Source organism: Brachycentrus maculatus, unplaced genomic scaffold (assembly GCF_059751285.1).
Source record: "Brachycentrus maculatus isolate JH-2025_06_01 unplaced genomic scaffold, ASM5975128v1 h1tg000439l, whole genome shotgun sequence".
In the NCBI taxonomy this organism is placed as follows: Eukaryota; Metazoa; Arthropoda; class Insecta; order Trichoptera; family Brachycentridae; genus Brachycentrus; species Brachycentrus maculatus.
The window spans coordinates 67,501-83,647 of NW_028281187.1; the positions used below are offsets into that span (position 1 = coordinate 67,501).

A 16,147-nucleotide genomic window follows, 5' to 3' on the forward strand; every position below is an offset into this window, starting at 1 on the left:
GCACAACGTGGCCATGACGGCCGTGTACTGCGTGGCCTACCTGGTCGTGTTCGCGGTGGGGCTCGTCGGGAACTGCTTCGTGATCGCCGTGGTGTTCCGCTCCCCGCGCATGCGTACCGTCACCAACTTCTTCATCGTCAACCTGGCCGTGGCCGATATCCTGGTCATCGTGTTCTGCCTTCCTGCCACCCTCATGTCCAACATCTTCGTTCGTGAGTACTCATTCCTTACATCTACACGCGTACAAGATCCCCTTCAAATATCGCGTACTGACGTATTCCCTGAAACTTTTGCGAAGTCTTCTAGTAAGTAAAATAACGCGTTTTTTATGTTTAATATTGTTTTTTGGGCAATCGAATAAAAAAAATAATTGAGAGAAAAAATATTTTTAAAATGTTTAAGAAGATGAAACATTAAAAAAAAAGATTCATATGAATACAATATTGTCACTCTTATCCGCACCCATTGGTACATGGGCCGGATATAGCATTGTATATAAATTTGGTAGTTAAATACGCGAAGAAAAGGTAATCAGCCCTGCGCCTCTGGTTCCAGTCCTGGATTATTAATTTTTATTGAATAGTGGTGTGATGAATCTTATATTCATTTTGAGCCCCAGAAAACGAAACCCGAGACCTCCAGAACGGTAATCAAACGCACCAACAACTACATGACGTAGGTGGACAAATGAAAAAATGTTAGGATAATTCAGCAAATACAATATATATTTTTTTAATAAATCATTATCTAAATTAAACATTTTAGTTGTATTGTACTAATAAACATTTTATACGCACAATTTAACGAACATGTGAGTGATTCTAAATTATTTAAGTAAGTATGCGAAATGATATGAAGAATATAGATCAATTTGATAAATATTACGTCACACAAAATATTAAAACCGAGTATTTTACCGAGTTAGTGAAGGTAATCTAAATAATTAATGATTTTTTAAATATCAATTTTAAAATAAAGAGTGCTTATGACGCACAACTGGTTTCAAACTTTGTTGAATCGGGTATTTTGAATTATGTAAGGTATTTTTTTAAATTAACCTTTTAAATTAGGTAAATATTGCAAGATAAATAACTGATGTTGTTGGTTTTTTGCTATAAGCACTTGATGATGTAGAGGGTATAATTTTGTAAGATATACTTATATATTTTTTAAAGATTAATCTTGCACTTGAGATCGATTATACATCGTATTTGTATCGATAGTAGATTAATTTCTTATAAATAAACAGATTTGCCTTGTCGGTATACCAAACCCCGAAATAAAGAAAGGGAATAGTGTTTTTAGGAGTGCATTTATTTTATAGAACTCCATATATTGGACACTTAATTGTATTTGATTTGTGAGTCTACTAAATCGAAAATGCTTTTACGAGGTGAAACGTTTATCGTCAACGTCGAATAAAACATCTGCACACCCAAAAATCTACTTTTCACTCTCGGACAAATATAAATGTAAGTAGGTACCTACATACTTTATGTATGTAAAGCAATTACTTCATTTAAAATCGAATCCAATTTCAAATCTTGATATCTTCTTTGCTTTTTTGATGACAATTTTATTTGAAAATGAATTGGTCATAATATAATACTTAATTTAATGAATACCTTATATACTCGTATACGCAACCGTGATATTTATGTTATATTATGTTAACCGCAGGTTTTGCTTATTCATACATAGGAACACCGCAGAATATTCTAAAAAAACTTCTGTAGGTATTGCGTATTTTTTTCAAACAATTTACACTGTATGACCTTCAGATCCCAACTGATCCTTTCAAGAGGCGTCAGCCCGTAGTAGCGACACCAGCGCGCTGCAGCGCCCCCGATGCTGAATATAAGTCCCAAAACATTTTTTCACATATTGTATAGGTACTAATATAACAATTGATCAATAGTTTAATTTAATGTAAATATAGACATTAATAAAAAATAAATAAAAGGGAAATTACCTTACCTTTGCTAAAAATATAATATGATTCATCTTGATATGATTACAAAATGACTGCTTTTATAGCGTTGTCATTTACAATTTTGGCAACCATGCTGAAGATCCCTGGTTCAATTCTCAGGAGGTTAAAATAAAAAGTGATTTTTAAAAACTTTTCCTCATTTATTTAATTTTACCGCTGGTACCGGTGGTGCAGAACCTCAAGTTTGTCGGGGGTTTTCGCCGCGTCGATACGACGCAGTCCCCTACGGTTCATAAGGTGCGGATGAGGGAGGGTTAGAATTAAAAATGTTAAATAGAATAATTGTCTTACATAGGGTTACAAAGAGATGTTGAAAAAAATACCGTAAAACTTACCAATAACAATACCATACATACGTGCATGTTTTTAATGGAAAGACGACTAGCAAAATTTATTGACCAATTATAATTGGGAAATGATCCAAATTAATTATGAACGTGACTTTATGGAAAGAACGATAAATTTAGCTCCTTAACTTTAAAGGAAAAAATCTAATCCAAAACACAAAAGCCCTTAACTACTGCCGTAATTAAACCAAATGTCTTCCGACTTCGTCTGCTAACTTATGTATGAAGTAAACCGAGTTTATTCGAGGACCAAAAGGATTCAAATACCGGATGAAACGAAAACTTGTTAAAACTATTTTGAATATACAATCAATATTTGGTTAAACATTTGATTAAGGTGGTAGTTTCTTATGGAATACGTCTAATTCAAAAAAATAATTGAAAATCAGAAACGAATTTTGAATGAATATGTAATTCGGGTGTACGTCCCCGTAGTTAGTGCCGTGGACTTTGAGAAAGAAGATGTAAAAGATCGAAGGGGGTTTGAGACCCCCCTCGACCGAAGCTTTTCAGAAAATAATAAGGAATTTAAATTTATGTGTATCATAAGAATACTAATATCTGTTTAAAATAAGTTCATAAAATACATGTATACGGTATATTAATCTGCATACGTAGAAATTCCTAATTACTTAACCTTTTGAGGACAATGGAATAGAAATATTCCAAGAAACACAAACAAAATGTTTTATGTTTAGGAATTTTAATAAATACGAATTTACTATGAATTCTTACATAAAAAAGTAATGAAAAACAAAAACGATAGTCGTATTTTCGTGACCTGATAGTAATGTAAACTTCGAGTCGGGGACCCTTATTTAATTCCCTACCTACCACAACTTGATTCTAATTTTAGCATACATTAAATTAACATAGATGAAGAAGAATATGGAAGTCTAGGTATTAAGTCTAGGTACGGAACTTACGATCGTCATAGGTTGGTGAAATAGAATTATGAAATAATAGTTACGTATTTAAACGGATTGTGAATTTTAACAACAATAAATAAACGATTACGGTGTAAGTTCAAAGGTTAGTAATGGTTCAAAATCTTTTACACGTTCTTTCTCATAATAAAATACACTCTTCAGAAATTCTACGCTATTTTAGATAGCAAGTGTGTATTTTTGTATAACTTTGGTTCCTCGGTTGTTGTTACATCCAGTACAAAGAAAATGAATTCAGCGAAGTCGGAAATAAAGTTCAGTCACTTGGAAGCAGTAGAGCTTGAATATTTATATGATAGTTAGGCTCAGGATACAAATACTTACAACAATATACCTACTTCACCTACTCCGTTTACAACGCAATACAAAACTTTTGATTGACTTAACTTGATCTCTTCAGGATACTACCCAACCCATCTCGTGTGAATGTAAATGTAAAAGTTGGTAACCACTTATGCATTTTTATTGATGGTATCTTAAATAAAATTTTGATATTTCTTCTTATTTACAACCAATGGTACCTACGCAGGACATGATTATAATGCAGAAATAACGTATTGTTGTTACTTATTATTACGCATATAACTGAATTTAGCCCATCCTTACGTTACCCTATTTTATTACAGTTTTTTCAAAGTATAGGAATATCAAGAGACCTATCATATTATAAAGTTTATGTTATGAACAATGTTCACAATTCAATGTATAAGTGGATAAAGATTTAAAAAATCACTTTGATATTTGAGAAGGTGTTGCTAAATTAAATATTTCACTTTAGACTTGTAGGATAACCGTTTGTAAATTATCATGTAATATTAATACTAGTGCACCACTTAAAATTAATATTGATCCCTATGTGGAACTACGAAGACAATATTGTTGGCTCAAACTTTTTCTTTGATATATATATATATATATATATATATATATATATATATATATATATATATATATATATATATATGTGTGTATATATATATATATATTTGTATATATATATATATATATATATATATATATATATATATATATATATATATATATATTTATATTTATATATATATATATATTATATATATATATATATATATATATATATATATATATATATATATATATATATATATATATATATATATATATATATATATATACATATATATGTAAATGTATGGAACTCTAAAGTATGGAAGTGAAACATGGAGTTGGCAAAAGAAGGATGAAAGTAGACTGAATGCAGTCAAAATGCGATCTCTCAGAAGAATGTGCGACAAAACGATGTATGATAGATGTGCGAATAGTGAAATAAGGAAGGAATGCAAAGCTGAGATAAGCATTATCGATAAAATTAAGAAAGGTGTTTTTAGATGGTTTGGACATATAGAACGAATGAGTGAGGAAAGAACGGTAAAAAAAATTATGAGGCGAATGTTATTGGGAAAAGAAGCAGAGGAAAACCGAGAAAAACATGGCACGATCAGGTATGCCAAATACTTGAAAGTGGTCAGGTTAGGAGTCGTAACAATCGGCGGGTATGTATGAGGTATGAGGAGATGCATGAACGTGGAAGAGGCGAAGAATGTTTGCAAGGACAGAGTGGTGTGAGAATTTAAGTACCTACCATATTCTGTGTATCTTGGATTAGATGAGGCTATATTTGAATATCTCCAGTACATTTTAACATTATGCAGGATTAAATGTTCGAAAAACTTCGTTTGATAACAGAGTTAACTATGTTTTCATCTTCGCGATGCTTTATATCAAATTTTCCTCCAGGTACTACTACTAGTAGTGGAAAAATGATTATTAAATGAAGGATTATCCTCATAGGCCGACGGAGTGGGTGGTGGCGCGGCGCTTGGACGGGAAGGGAGGGTGTGGGAGGGTATTGAGCGCTGCAGTAGAGAGTACATTGACCCGAATGCAATATTGTGACCAATACTTACACTTTTAAGGAATAATCCTTTAAATACAAAAGTAAGTTTTTGATTAATGATTGAACTTTTAACCCTTCACCGTATTTCATTCACTGTAAATACGAGTACAACAGTACAGTATATTTTAAAATTATTTAATCGTTATCTCAGCCTAAGATTGTTAATTTATTTTTTTTAAAAACACTTCATATTTTTACCACGTTACCCGTGCATGCTTTGATTTTCCTTTTTTCACATCTACTTTATTGGTATTTATTTTTCCTTAATTTTTTTTTTTGAAAATGTAGAATTTAGAATGTAGACTTTAAACAATAAACCATTTTATATACCTTGTGAATGTTTGATTTTCTCTTAAAGGTCGTATTGATCATACGGTACTTTTTTTTATGATCGAGATTTAAATTCGATTTCCAACGAGAATTTAATCCGGATTCAATCAAATTAAAAACAAAGCTATTACTTTATATTTCACCTCGGCTGTCCAAACTTAAAACACAGTAAGGGACATTTTTTTGTAGTAGGTTTTTTCGCATTTTTGGACTAAGTATGTAGAATCTACTTAGTCCAAAAACGCATATAATACCTTCTACAAAAAAATTTCCCTTACTGTGTTTTGAGTTTGGACAGCCGACCTGCCCGGAAGTATGATTAGACCCTGCATCCACTCTATAAATATTCCAATAATTGTCAATTTTTACCTTGGAAAAACATTTTTGCTCAACCGACGGAGTGATTCCCATTTTAAAATTTCACTAACGCTATCACTTCATTGGCTGTATGAAACCGTTTTTTCGTGAGTGGTATTATTTCATACAAAATAAGTTTTATATGATAGGTGTCTCAACAGAGACAAAGTAATTTATTCTTTTCATACGAAGAGGAGATGGAAGTTTTAGCATCCCTTGGGATTAAAGCTTGGCTTACGACCTGGCCTTGGCTTACCTTAAGTGATCACTTTATGTAGATACTTCTTCGAGATGCTTGGTCTCTGTTGTTAAATGTATTTTGATTTTAATCATGATGAAAATTTAGTGTCTAATACAATCTATTTAAATTTGAAAAACATTTTTTTTGCATTTTTATGCAAAATTAATGATAAAAAAGTATGCATTTGTTTTTTAATACTGTTACCGCATAATTAATTATTTATTTGTCATTTTGTATTAAATAAAATTTGGTTTGACAACAGGTAAAATAGAATTAATTCAAAATAATAATTGAATAAATAATTAGTTATTTTGTTGGATTATATGTGTGCACCCCTCGGGGGGTTATCCACTTCTAGTAGGCCGGTCCAATGGAATTTAAACCGAGTACTTGTACCTGTTCACTATATATGGACACATATTGAATATCATAGTTTGAATATATACACATATACAAAACGTAAAATATTGTACGTACTACGTAAAAATACACACGTATTACGGGTAAAAATTATATACTTGCGAAATTATGTATTAAATAAATAAGAAACAAATAACACATTCCTCAAGCCTCATTCCTCGTGGCGCTTTCGCCTCAATTCAATTTATCAACTGTCATAATTTTTTTTAATCAAAAGAATAAAAATCTAGAAAATATTATTTTATAAAATTATAAAACTTGCTGCTCTATGTAAGAAAGTGTATATCTATTTATATATATATATATATATATATATATATATATATATATATATATATATATATATATATATATATATATATTATATATATATATATATATATATGTGTATTTATAAATACATATATATATATATATATATATATATATATATATATATATATATATATATATATATATATATATATATATATATATATATATATATATATATATATATATATATGTATATATATATATATATATATTTATATATTTACGTTTGTCTGTGTGTGTGTGTGTTTTTGTTATCTTTTGATTTTACTATAATATTAGTACCATATGGTGGAAAGGAATCCCTTTCGTTAAGACGCTGTTGGTAATATTGTTATTACCGGGGCTGATGACTATCGTCTATACGCAGAAAAGTAATACGAAACGTCGCGATAGCATTCTTGCTGACGTATCGTATTTCTATACGAGTAGTAACGATATACAAATTGACTATCTTACGATATTTAATCCCACATTTTTGCTCACTTTACATACTACGGAATCCGATGTAGCCAAACTCGCTAACTAGTTCACCGCGGAGTGTAGGAAATATTTATTTTATTATAATTCATATTTCAGGATTTAGGGTCGAGGGTACAGGCACCTATGTACATTTAAGGCGAGAGTACACATCAAAGGGTGAAGACTATAGAGAGCCCTGTACACTGTTCGTGGTATGCAGGTGGGGGTAAAACACCGCGGAATTGTGTCAAGGAAGGCTGTTTCATAAACGTATTCTTGCATGCAATTTTATTGATTATTTCTCGTTCAATTATGTAACAACTTTTCCATCAAATTTAAATATTGTTACTAAGTAACATACGGTATAACCTAAATACTGGAGATCTAAGATTTTAAAAATCCAAGTTTTAATTCGTTATTTTGGATTTAACTCACAGCTTTCTGTGCTTCGCGTCGCGGTCTCCCGGAATGTCAGAGACTCGAGGCACGGTTCTCCGCTATTCCTTCCTTCCTTCCGGTCCTGGACCTAAAAAACAGAGAATTCTGTAAACTCTTTTTGGTTGGTTCTCTTTTAATGTAAACTTACAGTTGTGATGGGATTCGAGATTTTGTTCGGTGCAAAGTTCACACACATGTCATCTCGGGCTTATATTACTTAACATAGAATACATTTTTTTTTAATAAAAAAAACTATTTTCCAATTTGTTTTAAAAATAAATATCGCGTTTATATCAAAATGTGCAGTCTCCAATTCCGGAATAGATCTTCGGGAAAGATTTCTTTAAAATAAAACAAATAAATTCAATGGATTTAGGGAAATCCTTGCAACTGTTCGTACTGAGCAGGAAATATTATTCGTTTCACATAAAGGCAAATGTCAAAAGCATCAAAATTCTAAATTTTAATTGATTTGAAAATACAGTTTTTCTTGTTATTCCGTTTTTATGGTAGGTACTTGATTTGCAACTTACAATCGATGTCTAGGAATCTATCTACCGAGATCTACGTACACGACCGCGTCTAAGTCGTTGAATCTATCATAAGTCGAGAAATCCTGCATATTCTCAGGTTTAGAAACCCTTGTACAAACACTTAACTAATAAGATAAGATAATATAATAATATCAGTAATGGCGAAACCGAGTCGCCAGATATTTGTTGAAAATCTCTAAAATAGTTTTTTGTGTATTTCAATAAACTGCGTTTCTCCACGAAATGGAAAAGTAAAATTACTATCAAGACCAGTTATTCGAAAGAAAATTCAGTTTTAAAAAGCTTTTTTCCCCAACTTTTCGACTTCCATTACAGTTGTTTAGGCAATTCATTTGCAAAAATAGGAAAATGTGCATATTTGTCTGTTCGCATATATGTGACAGTGTATGGAAGGCGATGTGCAGCCACGCTGTCTGCCGGTGGGGGGTGGCGGGCGGGGCGGGCGCCGGGCGGGACGGGGTGGGCGGCAAGTAGGCCACGAGGCCGCTGGCCGGGTCAGCGGGTCACTGCACCCCCCGCCTTGTGATGTAAGGTTTATAATGTCGACCTTTCGCGTTCGGTCCTCATTACGAATTTACTAAATAAATCATTTATCAACATACCTGGATCGAGTGCCTACGTGCATTTCAACACGCCAAACGAATATTGTATTGTATAATATATTCATGAATCTGCAAACGTGAAAATTAGTGTTCCTACCATCATTCTAAGGTTTAATGAAAATTTAACTGAAATGCAATTGTAGTTTCAAAAATATCACCACACTCCCTCGAAGAAGCTATCTTGGATATCTAAATTTATTTCCTGATAAAAATTAAAATAAAAACTTTTTACGAAAAACTTGCAATGGAATCCACATTGATTGTAAAGCAGAGAAATTAGAAGAATGATTATTAACCGCAAGCTTTTAAAGGAAATTTGATTGAATTCTGAATGAAATATATATATATATATATATATATATATATATATATATATATAAATGTATATATATATATTTATAAAAATATATATATATAAATATATATATATATATATATATATATATATATATATATATATATATATATATATATATATATATATATATATATATATATATATATATATATATATATATATATATATATGTATAAATATATATATATATATATATATATATATATATATATATATATATATATATATATATATATATATGTATAAATATATATATATATATATATATATATATATATATATATATATATATATATATATATATATATATATATATATATATATTTATATATATATATATATAAAAATACATATATACATATATATATATATATATATATATATATATATATATATATATATATATATATATATATATATATATATATATATATATATACATATATATATATATATAAATATACATATAATTTATTAGATTAATTAAGAATCTGTGTGTATAAGGCAATTTTTTATTATATTATAGGTTTTTGCTTTTGGTATGACATAAATGGAAAAATGTTAAAAATGTTACACTACTATTTTCGGGTCCAAATCCATATTCACAATTCTGGGTACCCCGCTGGGAACTTTTATTAACGTAGATGAAGAAGAATATGGACTTAGACTTTCATATTCTTTTTCATCTACGTTGAGATAAAAAAGGTAAAATATAAATTATTATAATGTATATAATTTCTTGCGGCGAATCAAGTCCGGAACCTAAAACATTGGAACCGCTACACGATGGGCCATCAGGATATCATACTGCGTTACAACTTCCGACGTGTCACGAGTACAGATGGATTGGCAAGATTCGTCTCAGTCTCAGGTAGAATGTGACCCCGGGAGGTGGGGCGCCCCTCTACCCCTCTACCCCTCTCCGCCCTCCACAGGCAGCCCGCTACGCCGAATGAGCTGCAACAAGCATGCCCTATATATTTCGCAGCTATCGAGCCAACCCTCCATTCTCGTCACAACACTCGGAATGGATTGTTCCATTATGCGGCGGGGAGGAAAGCGAGATGCGAGTGAAAACATTTCCCTTTTTTACGTGCGAAAATCCCGACGCCCGTGACTCGTATGGCCCGCGAAAAATCTTGGTGAATTGATAAATTGCTTTTGGTGGAAAAAACTCTTTGGGATTTATTCTCTTTTACCAATCTATCAGGATAAGAGATAAATATCTTATCCGTCGTTTAAAACTATAAAAATTAAAATGTTTGGTCAAATCACGATTCAACGATACAATTGTTTACGCTAAATCCGTGAACCTGCATTAAATACAATGTAGTCAATGCTGTGTAAATACAAATTGGAATACAATATTTTTTACCATAAATTCGATTTTGTGCAACTCTAAATCTAAGTATGTATTTAGAATCATTTTTTAAAATTATTTTAAATTTAGTCCAAAGAAAGTAAAACGTTTCTACAGGGGTGAGCAGAGAGAAAGAAACAACATAACAATCTGTATTTGAAAAAAATATTTCTCTCTTCCACATTCATGCATCTCCTCATTCATACCGATTCCTGATCTGACAACTTTCAAGTATTTAAAATAATTGATCATGCTTGGTTTTCCTCGGTCTTCCTCTCTTTCTGTTACCAACCGCGTTGGATTTATCTTGTTTTTCTTCGCTCATTCGATTCATATGCTCAAACCATCTCAACACACCTTTCTTCATTTTAACGATTATAAGGTTGAGAACCTTGCATTATTTTCTTATCCATTCGAGCATATACATTGCATCATACATTGTTTTGCAGAAAAGGCAGTTTGAAGCTTAATATACCATATGTAAATTACAATATTCTGAGTCTGTCCTTTATTGAATCTTCATTTTCAACAGCTAGATTTTAACCACTAATTCGTAAAACCTATTGACATGGGTGACAAAATAAATTTTGATATAAAAAAATAATTTACCAAGGGAAATTTTAATTTAAAAGAGTTATTTTTAAACTGCTTTTATTTATTCGAAGTCGAATAGTCGATAGTCGAAAATGTGTTATTTGGCAAAGAACCGTATACGCTTTGCAGTATAAGTTAAATGATTACATAGTTTCATTTAACTCCACAGACAAGAAAAACAAGGTGGCTCGGTGGGTCTCTGCAAAAAAAGTTCTAGATACTTATATATAAAAAAAAACTGTGATTTGAATAAATGTATACAAATAAAAAAATAAAAATAAAACCATTTGCTGAAAATTTTATTTTTTTTATTCATTCTTTGATCTGACAACAATATACTAAGTATATATTTCTTGAGGTAGTAATTTACTTTAAAGACGTTTTATAATGAATGCAACAATGCTAATATTATTTTCACCTTGATATTAAAAACTAACTAACTAACTAACTAACCATCACGCCGCTTCCCCGCAGGGGTAGGCAGAGAGAATAAAACGCCACACCACTCTGTCTTTGCAAACATTCTTCGCCTCTTCCACGTTCATGCATCTCCTCAATATTAAATTAATTTCACTAAGTTTACTTTGCCAGATTATTTGCATTCAGAAGACTAGAAAACGGAAGATACGACGGAAGCACAATATCGTAAAGATGTGAAGAGAGACAGAGCCCCTTGATTTATTTCCTGCTGGAGTATGTGGGTAATGTTACCTGAGTGACACAATTACGGCCTATTGACCCGAAAATCTCAACACCACTTCAACTCTTCATATTTCTGCTTTCATTAACTTATGGTGAATAAAACTTAGATAACGAGTATTATGGGAGTTCAACATTTTAAACATAAATCCTGGATTCCTTGGTTCCTCACAAACCAAAAGGGACTGTTATTATGACAGTTTAAGTTATCACATTATATTCTGTGAAACATTTACCACTGTACCCTTATTTTTCAACCAGTTTACTCGAACTTCAAAGAAGTGAGTACTTAAAGTAGTAGAAATCTTTTATGGTGTTGAAAAATTATGCGGAATCCATCGAAACACGTGTCAAAGTAGATTTTAAGAAACAGTAGTATTTACTAAGTAAAACGTTAGTCAAAAATTAATATTTACCCGCTACAGGGCAGAAAGTGTTGTTTTTGCATTTGAAGAAAAGGTATTTTTTATTATTTTTTTTAAATGTTATTAATATTTTTTAAATGAAGAAAAAACATTCAGGTTTTACTTAAAAAGATCTGTTGCACAATAAAAAGTTCAATAAGTGGCTTGATACTTATTTTCAATACATTTCATTATATTTTAAACTCTAAAAACGATCTCCTGAAAAATCAAGTTTTTTTGTATATGACGTTGTTGAAAGGAGTAAGCGATATGTTTCCGTAAAATTTCTTTGCGATGAACATTCAACTGAATAGAATATAAATTATATACCATTTTATCACTCGAACTAAGTGCTACTTTCAAAATTTGACTTCTTTGTTTGTAAACCATATGTAGAATGGTGAATTTTATGAAATGTGTAAAGTGATACCTTTAAGCAGCCGATGAAAGTTCGTTAACCGGCAAAAACTCGTTTGAGTTAGTTTTAATAGTTAAATACAAATATAGAAAAAAAAATTTTAAGAGAATAATTTTTATTGAGTTATGTTGAATATGTATGTTGACTATCTTTTATATTCTATCTATTAATATATGATATCAAAACAGCGTATACAAAAATGAATTCAAAATGTAATGTTAATACAAAGATGCTATCATTTAATTTAACATGGCATTGTACAAAATAAGCACCAACTCAATAAATCAGTTTACATTTAGTTTTTTTCGGATTCCAATATTCTAGAATATCCGGGTCTTTGAATCTAAATTAGTTTTTTTGTAGTCAATTTATGTCAGCCAACTTGAAAATATTTCATTTCGTAAAAAAAGAGGAAAGCGTTTATTGATTTCCGTTTTAAATAAAATATTAGTAACATTTACGTTGATAAATCTTGTGGAAATGACCAGTTCAAGAGTTGAGTGCGTCTCACCATGATAGGAAAACAATAAAGAAATTCCACAATAGTACAACGGTTCTATCACTCGTTTAGAATCCTCTTAACTTTCTCATTATGCTCAAGGTTATCTCTCATTGTGCTGGCCAAAACAGATAAGTTAGGAAATTGGAATATAAATAGGAATGGTTTGCAGATAATATATATATATATATATATATATATATATATATATATATATATATATATATATATATATATATATATATATATATATATATATATATATATATATATATATATATATACACATTATAGGAATTCATAATTCGAGTATATGATTAAATAAAACATTACGTATTAGACCCTACCATTTTAATAACTAAGTATTTGTTTCTTTCAAATATTTTTGTATTTAATTTATTATCTTCTATCCGGTCTCTTCTCATGTCTGCTAGTATAATATATATAAATATATATATATATATATATATATATATATATATATATATATATATATATATATATATATATATATATATATATATATATATATATATATATATATATATATATATATATATATATATATATATATATATATATATATATATATATATATATATATATATATATATATATATATATATATATATATACACATTATAGGAATTCATAATTCGAGTATGTGATTAAATAAAACATTACGTATTAGACCCTACCATTTTAATAACTAAGTATTTGTTTCTTTCAAATATTTTTGTATTTAATTTATTATCTTCTATCCGGTCTCTTCTCATGTCTGCTAGTATAATATATATATATATATATATATATATATATATATATATATATATATATATATATATATATATATATATATATATATATATATATATATATATATATATATATATATATATATATATATATATATATATATATATATATATATATATATATATATATATATATATATATATATATATAAATAGTCAATAAAATGAGATCAAAACTGAGTGAACTGAAAAATTTAATTAGGCAACTACAATAAACTATAATTCTTGATTTCAATTTTTAAAAATGGGGAAAGTTAGAACAAGATTCAAAATGTTAAACTTTCGCATCCATTTGATAAGCAGATCTCGTATGTTGAATGTAAAGTTAGTTTTTGTTGACTTGTTAACAGACTAGGGTGCGGATCACTGGGGCAATTGATGGCAGGAAGTTTCTTGCACCGCTCTGGAAAGCGAAGCCTATTATAATAAGCACAATCAAGCTAACGAGATAAGTTCCTTCGTCGCCGTTTAAAGGGTATGCAGAAGAAACGCGGAATGTCCTGAAGCTTGTACTATACATAGATATAGATATTAAACATTTTTCAATGCTACGATATAGTTTTTTTTGTCTCTCCTTACAAACTGCAAACTTTAAAGAAAAAAAGTTTTCTTCCTCTTAATATATAATTATTTATGTATATATATATATATATATATATATATATATATATATATATATATATATATATATATATATATATATATATATATATATATATATATATATATATATATATATATATATATATATATATATATATATATATATATATATATATATATATACTTACTAATATATAGACTAACAGTGCTGGAAGGTCCCAAATTTGATCCTTCCCATGCTGTACTTTATCATTGGTGCCTTTTGGCCTTGTTCTCAGAAACTAGAGTAAAAAACACTTTCCGGAAAGACTATTCGTTTTCTCGGCCAATCGCTTTGCTTGATTTGACTTTCGATCCCTTGTGTCACTATTTGTAAAGGCTCAGGATCTATTGTATATACTTATGTATATAATCAACATATGTACATACATAACGATCACCATTATTTATCAACCCTTCGTTAAATCGTTAGACTTTATTTATAAATAAGTTTATTTTCTAATTTTAGTATTCAAAATACGAGGAAACAAAATAGAATGACAAAGTGATATTATTGATACTAGACCAGATAATAATAATAATACATTTCAAATGCTAGTCTGTTGAACCAATAAAATCAGTTTCAAAAAAATATAAGAATAAAATTTCTTCGCAACTATTGTCTCCTGACAATAGTTATGACTAGATTTCTATATGTTACAAACTTTATTACTAAAAAGTAAAAACTTACAAAGTTCTTGTTTCGGGTATCGTAATAAAAACTTTTACGCAAGCATCAATTAATCAATAACATATTAATTATAATCATAATCTAAATGCTTACATCAATAACAGTGAACTTAATATTTTTTGCGCCAATTTACAATATTTTTTTTTATAAAATTATGTACATGTAGGTACATAATAAAGATAATTAAAAATATTAATCATTTAAGATCATTTTGAATGGTAAATGTTTTTAAAACTCATTTTTAAAAGCACATGAAATAAAAACAATAATAACTACCTAGATTGAATACAAATAAACTAAACTACATACAGTAGTAAAATTTTGTACTCACTTAAATGAGTTACTTTAAAGTAACTCGCGATAAGGCCAAGAACAGTTAAGACACGTAGGTACATATAAAAGTATTCTAAATTATATGTAGGTGTCTCAACCTTTAACGAAACATCCACATTAAAAAAAATGTTTTTCTTAGATCACTGTTTCTTTGTTTTTGCATTGGTTTTCACTAAATACCTTCAGTTTTACAAAAAAAAATAAAAACAAGAAACCCTTATCGTGTGATATATCTTCTGAGAACCTTGTGTAAGAAAGGATAACGACTAGCTCCTAGTGACAAGTTACGGCTATCACCGTTCTCCAATAGAAAATTACGGGGATCAGTTAGAGAAGAGAGTTACCCTGGCATAATACATATAAGACCATTGAAAACGGTTAACACAATCTTATAC

At 29.3% G+C, this 16,147-nt stretch overlaps 1 protein-coding gene across 1 annotated transcript in view; it reads left to right on the top strand.

Annotated features, from left to right (window-relative positions):
* Nucleotides 1–16,147, top strand: part of SIFaR (SIFamide receptor) — an 86,569-nt gene that overhangs the window by 288 nt on the left and 70,134 nt on the right. The window contains exon 1 of the mRNA XM_088271382.1: nucleotides 1–212. This exon is cut by the window's left edge and continues 288 nt beyond it. Within this exon, the coding sequence (XP_088127508.1) occupies nucleotides 1–212 (212 nt within the window). The remainder of the gene's footprint in view (nucleotides 213–16,147) is intronic.